General features: G+C 36.2%; 1 protein-coding gene across 19 annotated transcripts in view; it reads right to left on the bottom strand.

Annotated features, from left to right (window-relative positions):
* Positions 1-12865, bottom strand: part of CARMIL1 (capping protein regulator and myosin 1 linker 1) — a 349557-nt gene that overhangs the window by 40911 nt on the left and 295781 nt on the right. For 11 of the 19 annotated variants that reach the window (XM_065544339.1, XM_065544331.2, XM_065544332.2 and 8 more), the window contains one exon: positions 2306-2323. The exons of the other annotated variants lie outside the window; for them this stretch is intronic. In XM_065544339.1, coding sequence (XP_065400411.1) covers positions 2306-2323 — 18 coding nt within the window. The remainder of the gene's footprint in view (positions 1-2305; positions 2324-12865) is intronic. 19 annotated transcript variants of the gene reach the window in all.

A 12865-nucleotide genomic window follows, 5' to 3' on the forward strand; every position in this document is an offset into this window, starting at 1 on the left:
GAAAGATGTTTAAAAATGCATGGACTGAAGATGTCTTTTTTTATTTCCCTGACTCTTGATTAGATTTTACAGAAAGTGTATTCATGGGCAAAAATAGTCTAGTTTAAGTTTCCATATCATGAAAGCCTTTATGATACCAAATACATGTAAAACATAAAAATTATATTGCAAATATATTACAATTTTAAACATATAAAAATATGTACTATATATAAAATAAATGACATAATATATAATATGTACAGAAAGAATCACATTTACAAACTCATGTCCATCTGTGAACAGGTTATTCAGCTTAATTTCATTTCATAGACATAATTAAGAAACACACAAAATCATCAGGATAATTTGACGGTTGATATCACTCAAAGGGGAGCTAGTTTTCTCCTCTTGGTATTGTTTTCCAATGCTTTAAAGCCCAATATAGAAAGCTTGAATATCAGAAAAACTCACTTCTAATGTATTTCACTTGCTTTCCTTTACTTTGTGTGCTTTTTACAAGGGTAAGTAACTTCTAATTACATTTCCCATAAAACTATACCCATCATATCTTTTAGTTCTGAAGTTCTGGCACAGAATCAATGGTCTTTTGTTAAAATAGAATTTGTAATCAGGCTAGTTTCTACAATTGGTATTAAGAAGGTAACCCAGCTTCTATATCTTTCCCTCATGGGATTTAAGTGTGACAACAGAGAAAAAAAATCAATCTCATTTCTCTCACATTTTTATTGCTTTTCTTTGGAAGTAATTCTTCCTTAGTTTTACAGAAAATGTGGACTTCCTTAATCTTATTGGCTTATTCCTACAATGCCATTACATATAAACCTAAAGCAAGAGGAAATATAAAAACGTACTATAATTATCCACCTAAGGGTATATTTAGGAGCAAATATTTAATGTTTGTCTAGAAATTTGGTTTATTTGAACTCCTTCCTCCTCCTCTCCACAACTGTTGGGTTGTTGAATTACATCCCAGAAAAAGAAAACAATCTGACTTTACCATCTTCTTTAACACGGTTAGCTCTCTTCCCTTTTGGTACCAAAATGAAAGGTCAATTTTTTCAAACTGTTTCTTAGTCCTTATTGACCTTTCCCTGATATCTGTTAATGCCTAAGTATTTTTTGAGTCAGAGAAATCACAAACTGTTCATCAGATGAAGGGGGTCAACATTTGAAAAAGAAGAGGTACATACTGCAAACGGACCTCTCATCAATCAATGGTTAACACTGTCAACTTGAGGCCTAGACAAAATTAACTTATCTTAAAAAATGAATCTTGTAAGCAATAAGGTATAATTTCCAATACCCATATCCTAAAGAAATATGAGGAAAAATGTGTTAAACCCTTATTTTAAATGTAATTTTAGCAGGAAAATCTTAAACACAGACTTCTTTCTTGTCCTAACATCACAAATCATCAATAAATCCTCACTGTGGCAGACACTGTGAACAAAAAGGCCATAACTCTATTTTCTGAGAATCCAAAAGCATCAATGTCTACATTACTCTGAAATTGTACTCATTTGATCAAATTTTTATAATAAATTTTAAACTATTCTGCACATAGCTCAATTGAGATATGTCTACTTTTACTACAAGTTAAAGACTAATCTTGGAACCTTACAAATAACATAACCTTTTTCTTCCTGTCAAACCCACTTTTAACATGTAATTCCTAGACACGCTTTTTTTAAAAATGACAGTCAGATTGCTTATGTCACTATAAAAATATAAAGAGATGCTTTGTTTTTGTCACCATTTGCTCAAAAAATAATAAATAACACTCTCATTCCAAGCTCAAGAATCCATAATTACTTCCCCCTCACCACCAAGGCTGTAGAAAGAAAAAAAAATCATAACAATACCAGTTGAGAAGAAGATTAGGAAAGTTCTTCTAATATAAGAAGCAAATTACAACATCGATTTTCTACAACCCTGGGCCCAAAACAAGTAATATGACAAGAATCAGGAAAAAACCTTAAAAGTAATGTTATTATTATTATTATTACATGAGTGGAATAAGCACTTGTCTCCTCTTGAATGTTTGTATCCTCTTCATCAACACTCTGCTTGCTTTCAGACACATGGCTGGAGATATTTTAAATTCATCGCCTGTTTTGCTAGCTGAACCATCTTGTAAAATCCAATCTTGTCTCTAAATTGTTGCCTATTTCATTCAGGATCTGCAGATGGACGACGACACTACAGTCTCCTGGGAGACCAGCCAGGCAGCACAGAAGCAAATGGAGCACAAGAATATAAAGTAGTAGAGCCAGAAACCGCAAAGCCACCAAAAAATACTTACACTTGTACAGCAGAGAGTCTCCATGCAGCAAAAAGAAAGAAAAAAATATGAATGGAAAAGAGATAAAGCAACAGCATTACTAGAAAAGGGGAGGGAGAGGGATACCATTCACAAACAAAGAAACAGAAAAGCTAAAACACATAAAAAGCCTTCATAGCAAAGGAATGAGGCAGGAATGAGGCCAAAATATTAATGGCTTAAGACATCCAAACTGGCTTTTTATAAGCAGAAGCACAATTACAGCTTGAAAAATTTCAGAAACGCCTAACCTACAGATATTATTTCTCTCGCTAAATGTATCAAAGTGATATTTACCAACCCCACAAGGCATTAACCTCATTTGGGGGATAGTGGCTTTATTAGCTCCAAAGCACATAATGGACAAAGCAGAGGATGGTTATTAAAGAACCCCATGCAAGTCCTGGCTCCTGGACCACAGGACCAGTCTCAAGAACTAAGTGGGGACAGTGTATCTGCAGGCATGTACAAGAGTCTCTTCTGGGGCCATTTACATCATTCTGTGCTCACACTGCATTTTAGGAGCAGTATCTTTGAATTCTTTTGCCTCTTTAGTCATTAAAACTTTTCAGGGAAAGATCTGATGCCAGGATTCAGCACAAGTTACCTACCTACAGTGTAATTCAATATTGATGATACCTTATACCTTAGTGGGAACTTTGGTCACCTTACATTTTACATTATATCTCTAAGGAAGTTTTTTCTTTATTTTCTTTCCCTCTCCTTAGATGAAAAAAAAAATCTCTAAATAATTTTTAAAACTCCATTGGTCATCATTAAATTTTGTTAGGGCATCCTCTTCTTATTCTGAACATTTATAAAAGAATTTTTAAAAACAAAAAAGAAGTCCAGTTATAGAATGTTAGTCTTCGTGAAAGCAAAGTGTCAGGGGTTGAGGCATCCTTTCCAAACCTCCTGAGGAAGGCCACCTACTCCTTCCACCTGGAGCTGGGGCTTTCTTTTTTCCAAGTTCTTTATTTTTCTCATGTCAATTGTTTTCAATATAAAATGGGATAGAAATACAGGGCTCCTCAATTTGTGAATGTAAATGATTTGTGTCTCTTTAAAGTAAAGGCAGTACATAAGTAAAAAGCATTCCCTATAACCATCACCATCACTGGCACCAGTATTACGTGCTTATCAGAAAGGCTTCCACTGGTAAAGTCCTGAAAAATTCTCGTTCTTCACATTTCTGATTTCATACTTGATTAGGCAATTTACTTCAAATGTAACTCATTCTATGACCCATTAAATTAGCATGAAAACATCCTTGCTGGATGAAAGGAGAAAAAGTAAAAATATATTTTCAAATATATTTTCCAGAATTGCCCAAAACAAAGACTCTTGCCCTTTCCCAACACATAGCCCTCAGAAGCATTCTTAAAGGTATGACTATGAACACATACATAAGAGTTACAGTTGATGGTTAAGTCCCACAGATGACTTTTTACTTTCCTTTTCCTTGTGAAAGATTAATTCAACAAGACAAGTAGTCTGTCCCAATTATCTACCTAAAGATCATTGTAAGTGATAGTGAGGAATCTTTCAATTGATTCAACTCCTAAAATGACAGGCGAGCAAAACATGTTCCCATGAAGATGGAAAGCATGGCAACAGACATTTCAACTTTTTGACAGAAGGAAGATCGTTAGTTCATCGCGCTACTCTTGTCCACTTTTTGGAACTCATTTAGGCCACACTGACTTCAACATCCCTCCATCAGGACGAGGGAAGGAGTATGTCTCATGCTCATGGCTTCGGCATCCAAGAACTGGGCTTGAATCCTGAACCTGCCACTTCCTGGGTTATGGGACTTTGACCAATGTTTTTGCAAAGTCAGCTTCCAGTTTTCTAGTTTGTAAAATAAATTGTGAAGATTAAATAAGCTAATAAATACAAAGCGCTTGGCACAGTGTCTGGCAAACAGTGCCAATCAGTGACCTCTCAGTGCTTCAATAATTGGCTGTGATTATGAGAGATTAATATTATCATTTTTAAAATGCTTCTATTCCCAAAGAGAGAGAAGAAAGGAGGGGGACCATTAATAAGAAGCAGATTTATAACAGCAAAAAAGTCAGAACAATCGAAAAGCCAATCAGTAGAAGAATGAATAACTAAAATGAAGTATTTTAAATGAAGAAACATCAGTTAAAAGGAAAAATAAACACTACATGTAGCAACATGAACAACTCTCAAAATATAATATTGAGTGAAAAAAGCAAGTTTCAAAAAAGATACAAGTGGTACAACGCCATTTATGTAGACTGTAAAACATGCAAAACAATACTATACACTGTTCATGAATACATGTATGTTTGAACACAAAAAACAAACAGGAAGTGTCCAACTGAACTCATGAGAGTGCCTCTGGAGAAAGGGGAAGAAGTGTGAGACTGTTAGTAGTGGTCAAATGATGCTATTACATTATCTTTGATGCCCTGTATTATTCAAGATTCAACAAATGCTACTGAGCACCTACTGTGCATCAGGCATTCTTGGAGAAAGGGGTGGGTCTAGCAGTGAATAAGACAGATGAGCTCTTGCACTCCTAGTGTGTGTGTTCCAGTGTACATTGGCAAAACAAACATTCTAACATGTTAACAGGTGGCTCTTCAGGGTGGTAGGAACACAGGTATTTGGCATTTGTGAGTAATTTTTGTAATTTCTTAGGAATGCCCCAAAAAGTTTATTTAGGAATACTTAAAGAAATCACTCTGGTCATAGCATTGACCGATTATCTGGACTTACACTACTCTGCAGACACTCTAATAGGAGCCTGTCTGAATGACCATAGACTTTCACCACCTTTGCTACCTCCTGATGGGTAACAATGACAAAAACACCAACCAGATCATAATAGCTTGGGGGTGGAAAGTGATCAACTATAACACAGGGAAAGAAACTTTAAAGTTTCTTAAAGTAACTCGGAGTTCTTCTGTATGTGTAAGTGTTTGATAAGCATTAGTGCTATTCTGTGGAAGTGTTAAAAAGTGGCTGGCTTCCTGACATTCAGGAACTACTGTTTTCCAGAGACCAAGAACTCGAATTAAATAAAAATTCCAGTGCCACATCCTCCTTCTTCATGTTCTTTATCATGAACCTCACATGTAAGGAATTTTTTAAAAAAATTAATATTAACCTTAATATAATTCACTCTATCAGAAATACACAAATGTTTTGCCAGTCATTTCAGCACCTCCTTTTAATACATAACTGAGATGGAGACATGATGGTCAGAACTGGACAGACTAGGTGAAGTGGGAAAAAGCCAGTTAGTTAGAAAAATAAGGAAATGAAGGGTTTACCTCTAAGTAAAAAAGAAATAAGCAAAAAAAAGGATTATTATTATTATTATTATACTTTTTTTTTTTTTTTTTTGCTTAGAGGTAAACCCTCCATTTTCTTATTGCTGGCAAAAAACTGGCAGAGGTGTCTTTTGGCCACTGTCTCATCAGTCCTCCCTCAGTCTGCAGGGGAAGAAAAAGCAGAAAACCTACAAGAATTTCAACTACAGAGTCACCTCATCAAGTATATTCACTTTAAAAAATGAGTTTAGAATAGAAACAGGAGGCGTGCAGGCAGAGATACATTCTTTTTATCTAACGGCCAACAAATGTACTATAGCATCCTTTCACAAAAAGTAATTCTTTTTCATTTTAAATGAAAATGGTTTTCATGTAATATACAGCAGAACACTTTTTGAAACATCTTAAGCAGTGTGTCAAAAACACATGATAGATAAATGGGACTAATTTGGGTGACATAGGGGAATGCCTAGAGAATGACTCAAAGGATTTCCTTTAGGTGCCCATCCTCTTCCTGCTCCCCCTGGTCATCCCTGGGGAAGACAAAATGAACATCTCTTGGGTGAAAAACATAAGCCAGGATTCTGTCTTGTTCACCTCTAGATCCCCAGAGCCCATAGAGGACTTGGCATATAATGGGCCTTCAAGAAGTGTGTGTTTGAATGAATGAACTGAACACTGCTTTAATCCAGTGTGCTCCCCACATGCAAGTTCTACAGACTTGTTTAAAAACAAAATATTACCAGTACTAAACATTGTTACCAAAAAGGGCATTTAGGCACAAAGATAAAATAGTAAGGACATGTTTATTATAAAGAATAGTCCTTTACAGACATTTATTTTCATGAAAAATCTGGCGTATTTTTTCTATTTCTTGTTACACGGACAAAAACTTCCTCATGGACCCTAGTGGTTCATGTATTGATGTCCACCTCTTTATTTTTTTATTTTTTAATTTTGAGACCAGGTCTGGCTCTATCACCTAGACTGGAGTGCAGTGGCTCAATCTCGGCTCACTGTCCAACCTCTGCCTCCTGGGCTTAAGCCATCTGCCCACCCCAGCCTCCTGAGTAGCTGGGACTACAGGTACGTACCACCATGCCCAGCTAATCTTTGTATTTTAGAGACGGGGTTTTGCCTTGTTACCCAGGCTGGTCTCCAATTCCTGAGTTCAAGCGATCCTCCTGCCTTGGCCCCCTAAAGTGCTGGGATTACAGGCATGAGCCACTGCGCCCGGCCATGATGTCCACCTCCCTAAACAATACACTTTTCAAATACACACACCCACTCTTTTTCCCCAACTATTTATTTTTAACATATTCAAATTTAGCAAATTAAAAGGACAAGGATAGTCTAATAAATACAAGTATACTCTTCACTTAGATTCAGCAATTGTTAACATTTTGTCACATAAAATTACTTTATTTCCTTCATTCTCATCTCTCTCTCTAACACAAACACAGAAAAAAAATTCTGAACCATTTAAAGGTTGTTGACATCTTGACATTTCTCCCTTAAATACTTCTGCATGAATATCCTAAGAATTATATTTTCCTATATAACCATACATTATTATCAACATCTAAGAAAATTAACAGCAATTGCATGATATCTAACGTACACACTATAGTCCATATTCAAATTCCCTCAACTGTCCCTCAGGTGCCTTAAAACATCCCCTTCCATTTTGGGATCTTAATAGAGAATATACTCATTATATAGGGTAATGTCTCTTCAGGCTCTTTCATCTAGCACATCCTCCCTCCCCACTCCCATCCCCACCTTTCTTTTTCATAATACTGACTTTCTCCATGAATCCAGGCCAATTGTTTTATAGACTGCCTCACACTCTATATTTGTCTGATGGTTTCCTCATAATTAGATTCAATGAAACATTTTTAGCATTAATACCACATAGGGGACGCTGTGAACTACTGAATGAATCACAGTGATTGGCATATATGTCAGGTTGTTCCAATACTGGTAAGACTGACCTTGATCCCTTGATTAGCATGGGGACTCTCTAGCTGCACTCCATTGTAAAGTACTCATTCCCTTGGTAATTAATAGTAACTCTATGAGGTGATACGTTTAGTCCATCTGGATTTTAAAGCAACTATTGGTAATCCTTGCCTGAATTAATAGATATGATTGGAACTGCAAAATTATAACTTTCTACTTCTTTCATTATTCTTATATTTATTAGTTGCCATTCCTCTGAAAAGAGAAACATTTCCTCTCTTAAAATCCTCTGTACTGGCATTTCGATGTTTTCTGAGTATTACTATGAATGCATGGATCTCTATTACTTCAATGTATCTTAAACTACTATTCATTATTCTTTTTGGTGCTCAGAATGTCTCAGTGAAGTCCTTTCAACTGGATTTTCTGAGCTTTGAAATGATCCCATTGAATTTAGAGCTAATCATTGCTTTTTGATACAAAATATCCTAGACCTACCTTCCTTGTTTAATGAACTAGATTATAAAAACTAAATACTTACTACTAGCTTTTCAGCTCAAGGAGAAAACTCAGTAATTTTTAATTGACTTTTACCCTCAATATCTAGCCAAACAGTATTATCACATTTGTAGTTAAAAAAAAAGTAATTTTTGTGCACTTCCATTTAAAAAAGTCTGAGATGGTGTAAATCTCACTGAGAAAAAGAGATACCTAATTCTTTCTAAGACAATTGTTGGACAGCATAAAGTCTTCCTTTGCAAGCCTAGAAAGAAAAGGTATAGGGAAGTCATAACTCTGAGAAAGCTGCAATAAATCGATGGACAAAAGGAGGAACGATATGTAGAGATTTAGTGATGTGTCACATTTCCTACTAAACACAACATTAAATCCAGCTATTCATGTTACACTCATTAACTTTTATATCCAGAGTCTCATTTCACATAAAAGTTAAACTGGCATCATGATGTTAAAACAAAAACATTTAGGGAATAGCACTGATGAGAGACTATTGTAAAGATCATGGTAGAGAACTATTTTGAAATTAAAATGGTTTGTTTCCTTATTTTCCAGATCTGCACAATTTTTTGATACAACAAAAATATTTATCTTCCTAACTTTGTCACGTTTTCTCCAGGAAACAGGAAATACCTCACTTTTTATTCCTTGTAACTCATCTTGCAACTGATGCAAAAGTGAAAATTCATGTTTGAATATTCTCCTTAAAAAGCGAATAAAATTTAATACATTTTTCTTAAGAGAAATCCAAAAACAGAATTCTCTGGCACTGATTCCAAGCAAATATCTTGCCACCACAATGTGTGTGACTCCTGCTGGGCACAGAAACATGATGTTTATTACTACAAGATCAGGTATATGTCCCTGTAGCATTATAATTTTTTAAAAAGTGGGAAAATTCTTTAATTACTTTGTTGCACTATTAAGCATGATGTTAATCCAATGGTCATAAAAACCTGAATAGCATTTTAATATTTTCTTTATTGTGAAAACATCGAAACGAAGCGAGAACCCCACTCAGTATTAAACTTGAGATATTTTAAGTTGCAATCTTGGAAAATCCATGTTAAAATGGAAGGCAAAAATTAGGAATTTAGGAGAAGATTTAAATACTCTTGTTTAGAATGGACATCATAGTTCAGTGACATCAAGATGAATAATCAAAATTAGCCTAAATTCTTCAGGTAACACATTTGCTCCCTTCATGGAATATCAGCTTTATAATAATGACAAAAATTAATAAATTAATAAATAATAAAAATTAAATAAAAAATAATAAATAAATTATCCTAAATTGAATAAAATATTAAATTAAAAATAAAAAATAATAAAATAATAAAAACTAATAAATTTATAAATTTAAATTTAGGATCCTAGTTACAGAGCTGTGGTAATCAATCAGTAATCAGAAGATCTGGTTCCCATACTTTTTAACACAGAGCAAGTCGTTCCCCAAGCTTTACTGAAATTAGGTCCTCAAATCCCAACTCTTCAACCTCAAACAGAGCTTCAGGGAAAGATGGCTTACCACCAAAACTCTGAAACCTGCTCCAGCTTGGAAACCAAGATTTTCATCATGCTCAGTTTAACTCCTTTTAATCAACATCCCTACTAAATGAATTCTAAAGAGAGATTCTCAAAAGAGTGAATTCTCAAGATATCCCTCTCTAAATTACAGATCAATTATTTTGATAGCTATTTTTCCATAACTTCAGATCACCATTCATACACTCTATTCTACCTATGAGAATATCTGTCAAAAACAATAAGCAATGTTTTTTGCTGCTTTTGATCTTTGGTGGCTTTGATCTCGTTTTAAAATGAATTATCGATTTACAGCCAAGGTATAATGAAAAGTTGGGTACATTTTCTATCAAACATATGACTTATATGCCACTAGGGCATTATTTTCTAACAAAACAAAACTGGCTTTCGGAGTATAATGAGGGCAATCTCTTAGCTGTTGTTTGATTTAATGTTAGGTGGAATAAACTCCATATGACTCTTCCATTGACATTCTCCAACTTTTAAAGTTTCAACATCAAATAACCACAAACAGGTGGCCAATTCATTCAGTTACCTACAGGGAAAGAGGCCACACAGTGCACAACCAGAAGCATCACTAAGGTTTTGATGGACATGATAAAGAATGCTCTGAAATCTTTTTCAGAAAAAAAAGTCACTTTGGAATTGTTGAATTGAGTTTGGCATTTGGGGATTTCCATTGAGTACACGGCTCAAGGGCTGAAGTGGATTTGAAGCTGCTTTCAAAGAAAAACCCTGTCTCGATTTGCAGGTACCCACCCAACAGCTTGGCTCTGGCTAGAACGTCTTCTGTCTGGACAAGAGAAATGATCACATACCCCAATTTGGATAATCAAATGCTAGATCTAAAACTTGCAGCACTAGTTTCCAGGTTAAGACTCCACCCTTAGCCAGCAAGCAGAAGAGAGCACCATGTGGTCCTAGGCTGGGAATGGATCCTTAAGATTGCTGTATTAGAACTCCCTCAGGTTTTCTTTCCTCTTAAAACTCTGTTCACCCCACTTTATCTTTTTAATTTCCATTAATTATTAAATCTGCTACCTAAAATAGTTTCTCAAAGAAGTCAGAAACACATATAAATCCAAGAAACACATTTATATAAGGCTATATAATCTAGACAAGAATTTATAAAAGAAATCCCTTGCAGTTATATTTGGAGCATGGAAGTAATTTTTTTGGTCTAGTTTCCAAGTGTGATTTTTCAGAATGAAAGTCAATGTGATTTTCTTCAGCACATACATTAAAGGCCAAAGCTAAAAACCATTTATTTTATATTTTGATTTTTTTTTAAGGGGTAGGCTTGTGATAGAGGTTTGACCTCGGCCCTGAGAGATGGGAGAAATCTTAAATATAAATTCCAGTAGTGACAGGTTTCCTCTGAGGCACATTTAGGGAAACTGAGAATTTGACAGGCCCACTTCACTCTCTGAATGTCTACATGTGAGCTGAAGAATGAAGCTTAACTCATCCCAACTTTAATTGATGTTTCTAAACTATAACAGTATAATTAGAAATTTAGACAGAATCACTTAATTTATCTACTGTGACCTAATCTTAAATGGTCAAAAGCATAATGTGGAGTGGAGTCATACACTAGTTATCTTTCTCCCTCCACCCACATTTAGGCCACTTCTTTTTGTCATTCCCAAATTTCAGCCCAAGTAAATCCACCCTACTTGTTCCCTCCTCAGAAAGTCTTTAATCTCAGGGAACATTTGGTTAAACCTAAGATTCTATCAGGCAAGAAGGAAAACTATCAAATTCAAAGTTAGGGGAAGAAGTGCAGCCTGATTTAACCACAAGGGCTGAATTTGGAAGGATCACATGTGTTATTATATGTATGGGCAGCTTCCAGAAGCAGAGTCCTCTACCCCGGATCTTTCTGCTGTTTCCATCAGTTCAGGCATCTACAATCCACACCATTGCTTGCCCCATAATTGGAAGAGGTATGGATTTGCTACCATATGTTAATATCTTCCCCAGTTCCACGGAGAATAACAATAAACCTCTATAAAGAAATAATTGGCCTGTGGGAGTAAAGATACTATCCGCTGAACACTCAGTGTAAGCCCTCAGTGCAAAGGCTCTTTCCCACCACAAACCTCCCCTGGGTCTTTGTTCCTGTGATTCAGGCCAGCCTGAAGACCATGAGTTCTGCATACAGAGAATGTGTTTGAGAGTCAGATCGTGTGGAGATGGGCTCTCAGCTGCAGCTACTCCTTATTGCAATGTGATGGGGGAAGGTGTGTTAACATCTCTGACTTCTACGAGTCTCATCTGAAAAATGGGTTAAAATAGCTACCACACCTGGCTGCTATGACAAAGCACTGGTTACAGTGGGTGGGTGGTTTTAATCTCTTTCTCCTAAGCAACTTGCTGACAGCTTGGTAATCTATAATCTTCTCATTAATTGAACCACATCAGTTTAAAGATAACTTTTCCATGCAAGAATTATTTTCTATAGCTCCCAGATTAATCTGCTACTACTGATAATTATTGATGGCATTAGCTATATAGAAATCAGTAACATGGCCGGGCGCGGTGGCTCAAGCCTGTAATCCCTGCACTTTGGGAGGCCGAGACCAGCAGATCATGAGGTCAGGAGATCGAGACCATCCTGGCTAACATGGTGAAACTCCGTCTCTACTAAAAAATACAAAAAAACTAGCCGGGTGCGGTGGCGGGCTCCTGTAGTCCCGGCTACTCGGGAGGCTGAGGCCGGAGAATGGCGTAAACCCGGGAGGCGGAGCTTGCAGTGAGCTGAGATCTGGCCACTGCACTCCAGCCTGGGCGACAGAGCGAGACTCCATCTCAAAAAAAAAAAAAAGAAAAAAAAGAAATCAATAACATGTAACTCCAGTTCTTTCAAGAAGCATGCAAAGAAAACTCATGCAAGTAATTACAATTCAAAGCCAGGAGGAGAGAAACGAACTTTACTGAACAATTTTGTGCCAGGCACTGCTCTAGATACTGGGGATATGTGGTCAACAGCACAAAGTCCCGGCCCGCCAGAAGCTTATACCTTCACGAGTAAGATCACTTCAAGTTCTGCTAAGTGCTAAGATAATATAATACGCAAGGTGACTGGAAGGCTTCTTTGGCTCAGAGGATCAAGGACAACTTCTGAGAAAGAAACACTGGAATTGTGACCTAAACAGTGAGAAGACAGCCATGGTACAAGTTGGTAGAGAATATTCCAAGGTGAAGGAACAAG

Source organism: Macaca fascicularis, chromosome 4 (assembly GCF_037993035.2).
Source record: "Macaca fascicularis isolate 582-1 chromosome 4, T2T-MFA8v1.1".
Classification (NCBI taxonomy): domain Eukaryota; kingdom Metazoa; phylum Chordata; class Mammalia; order Primates; family Cercopithecidae; genus Macaca; species Macaca fascicularis.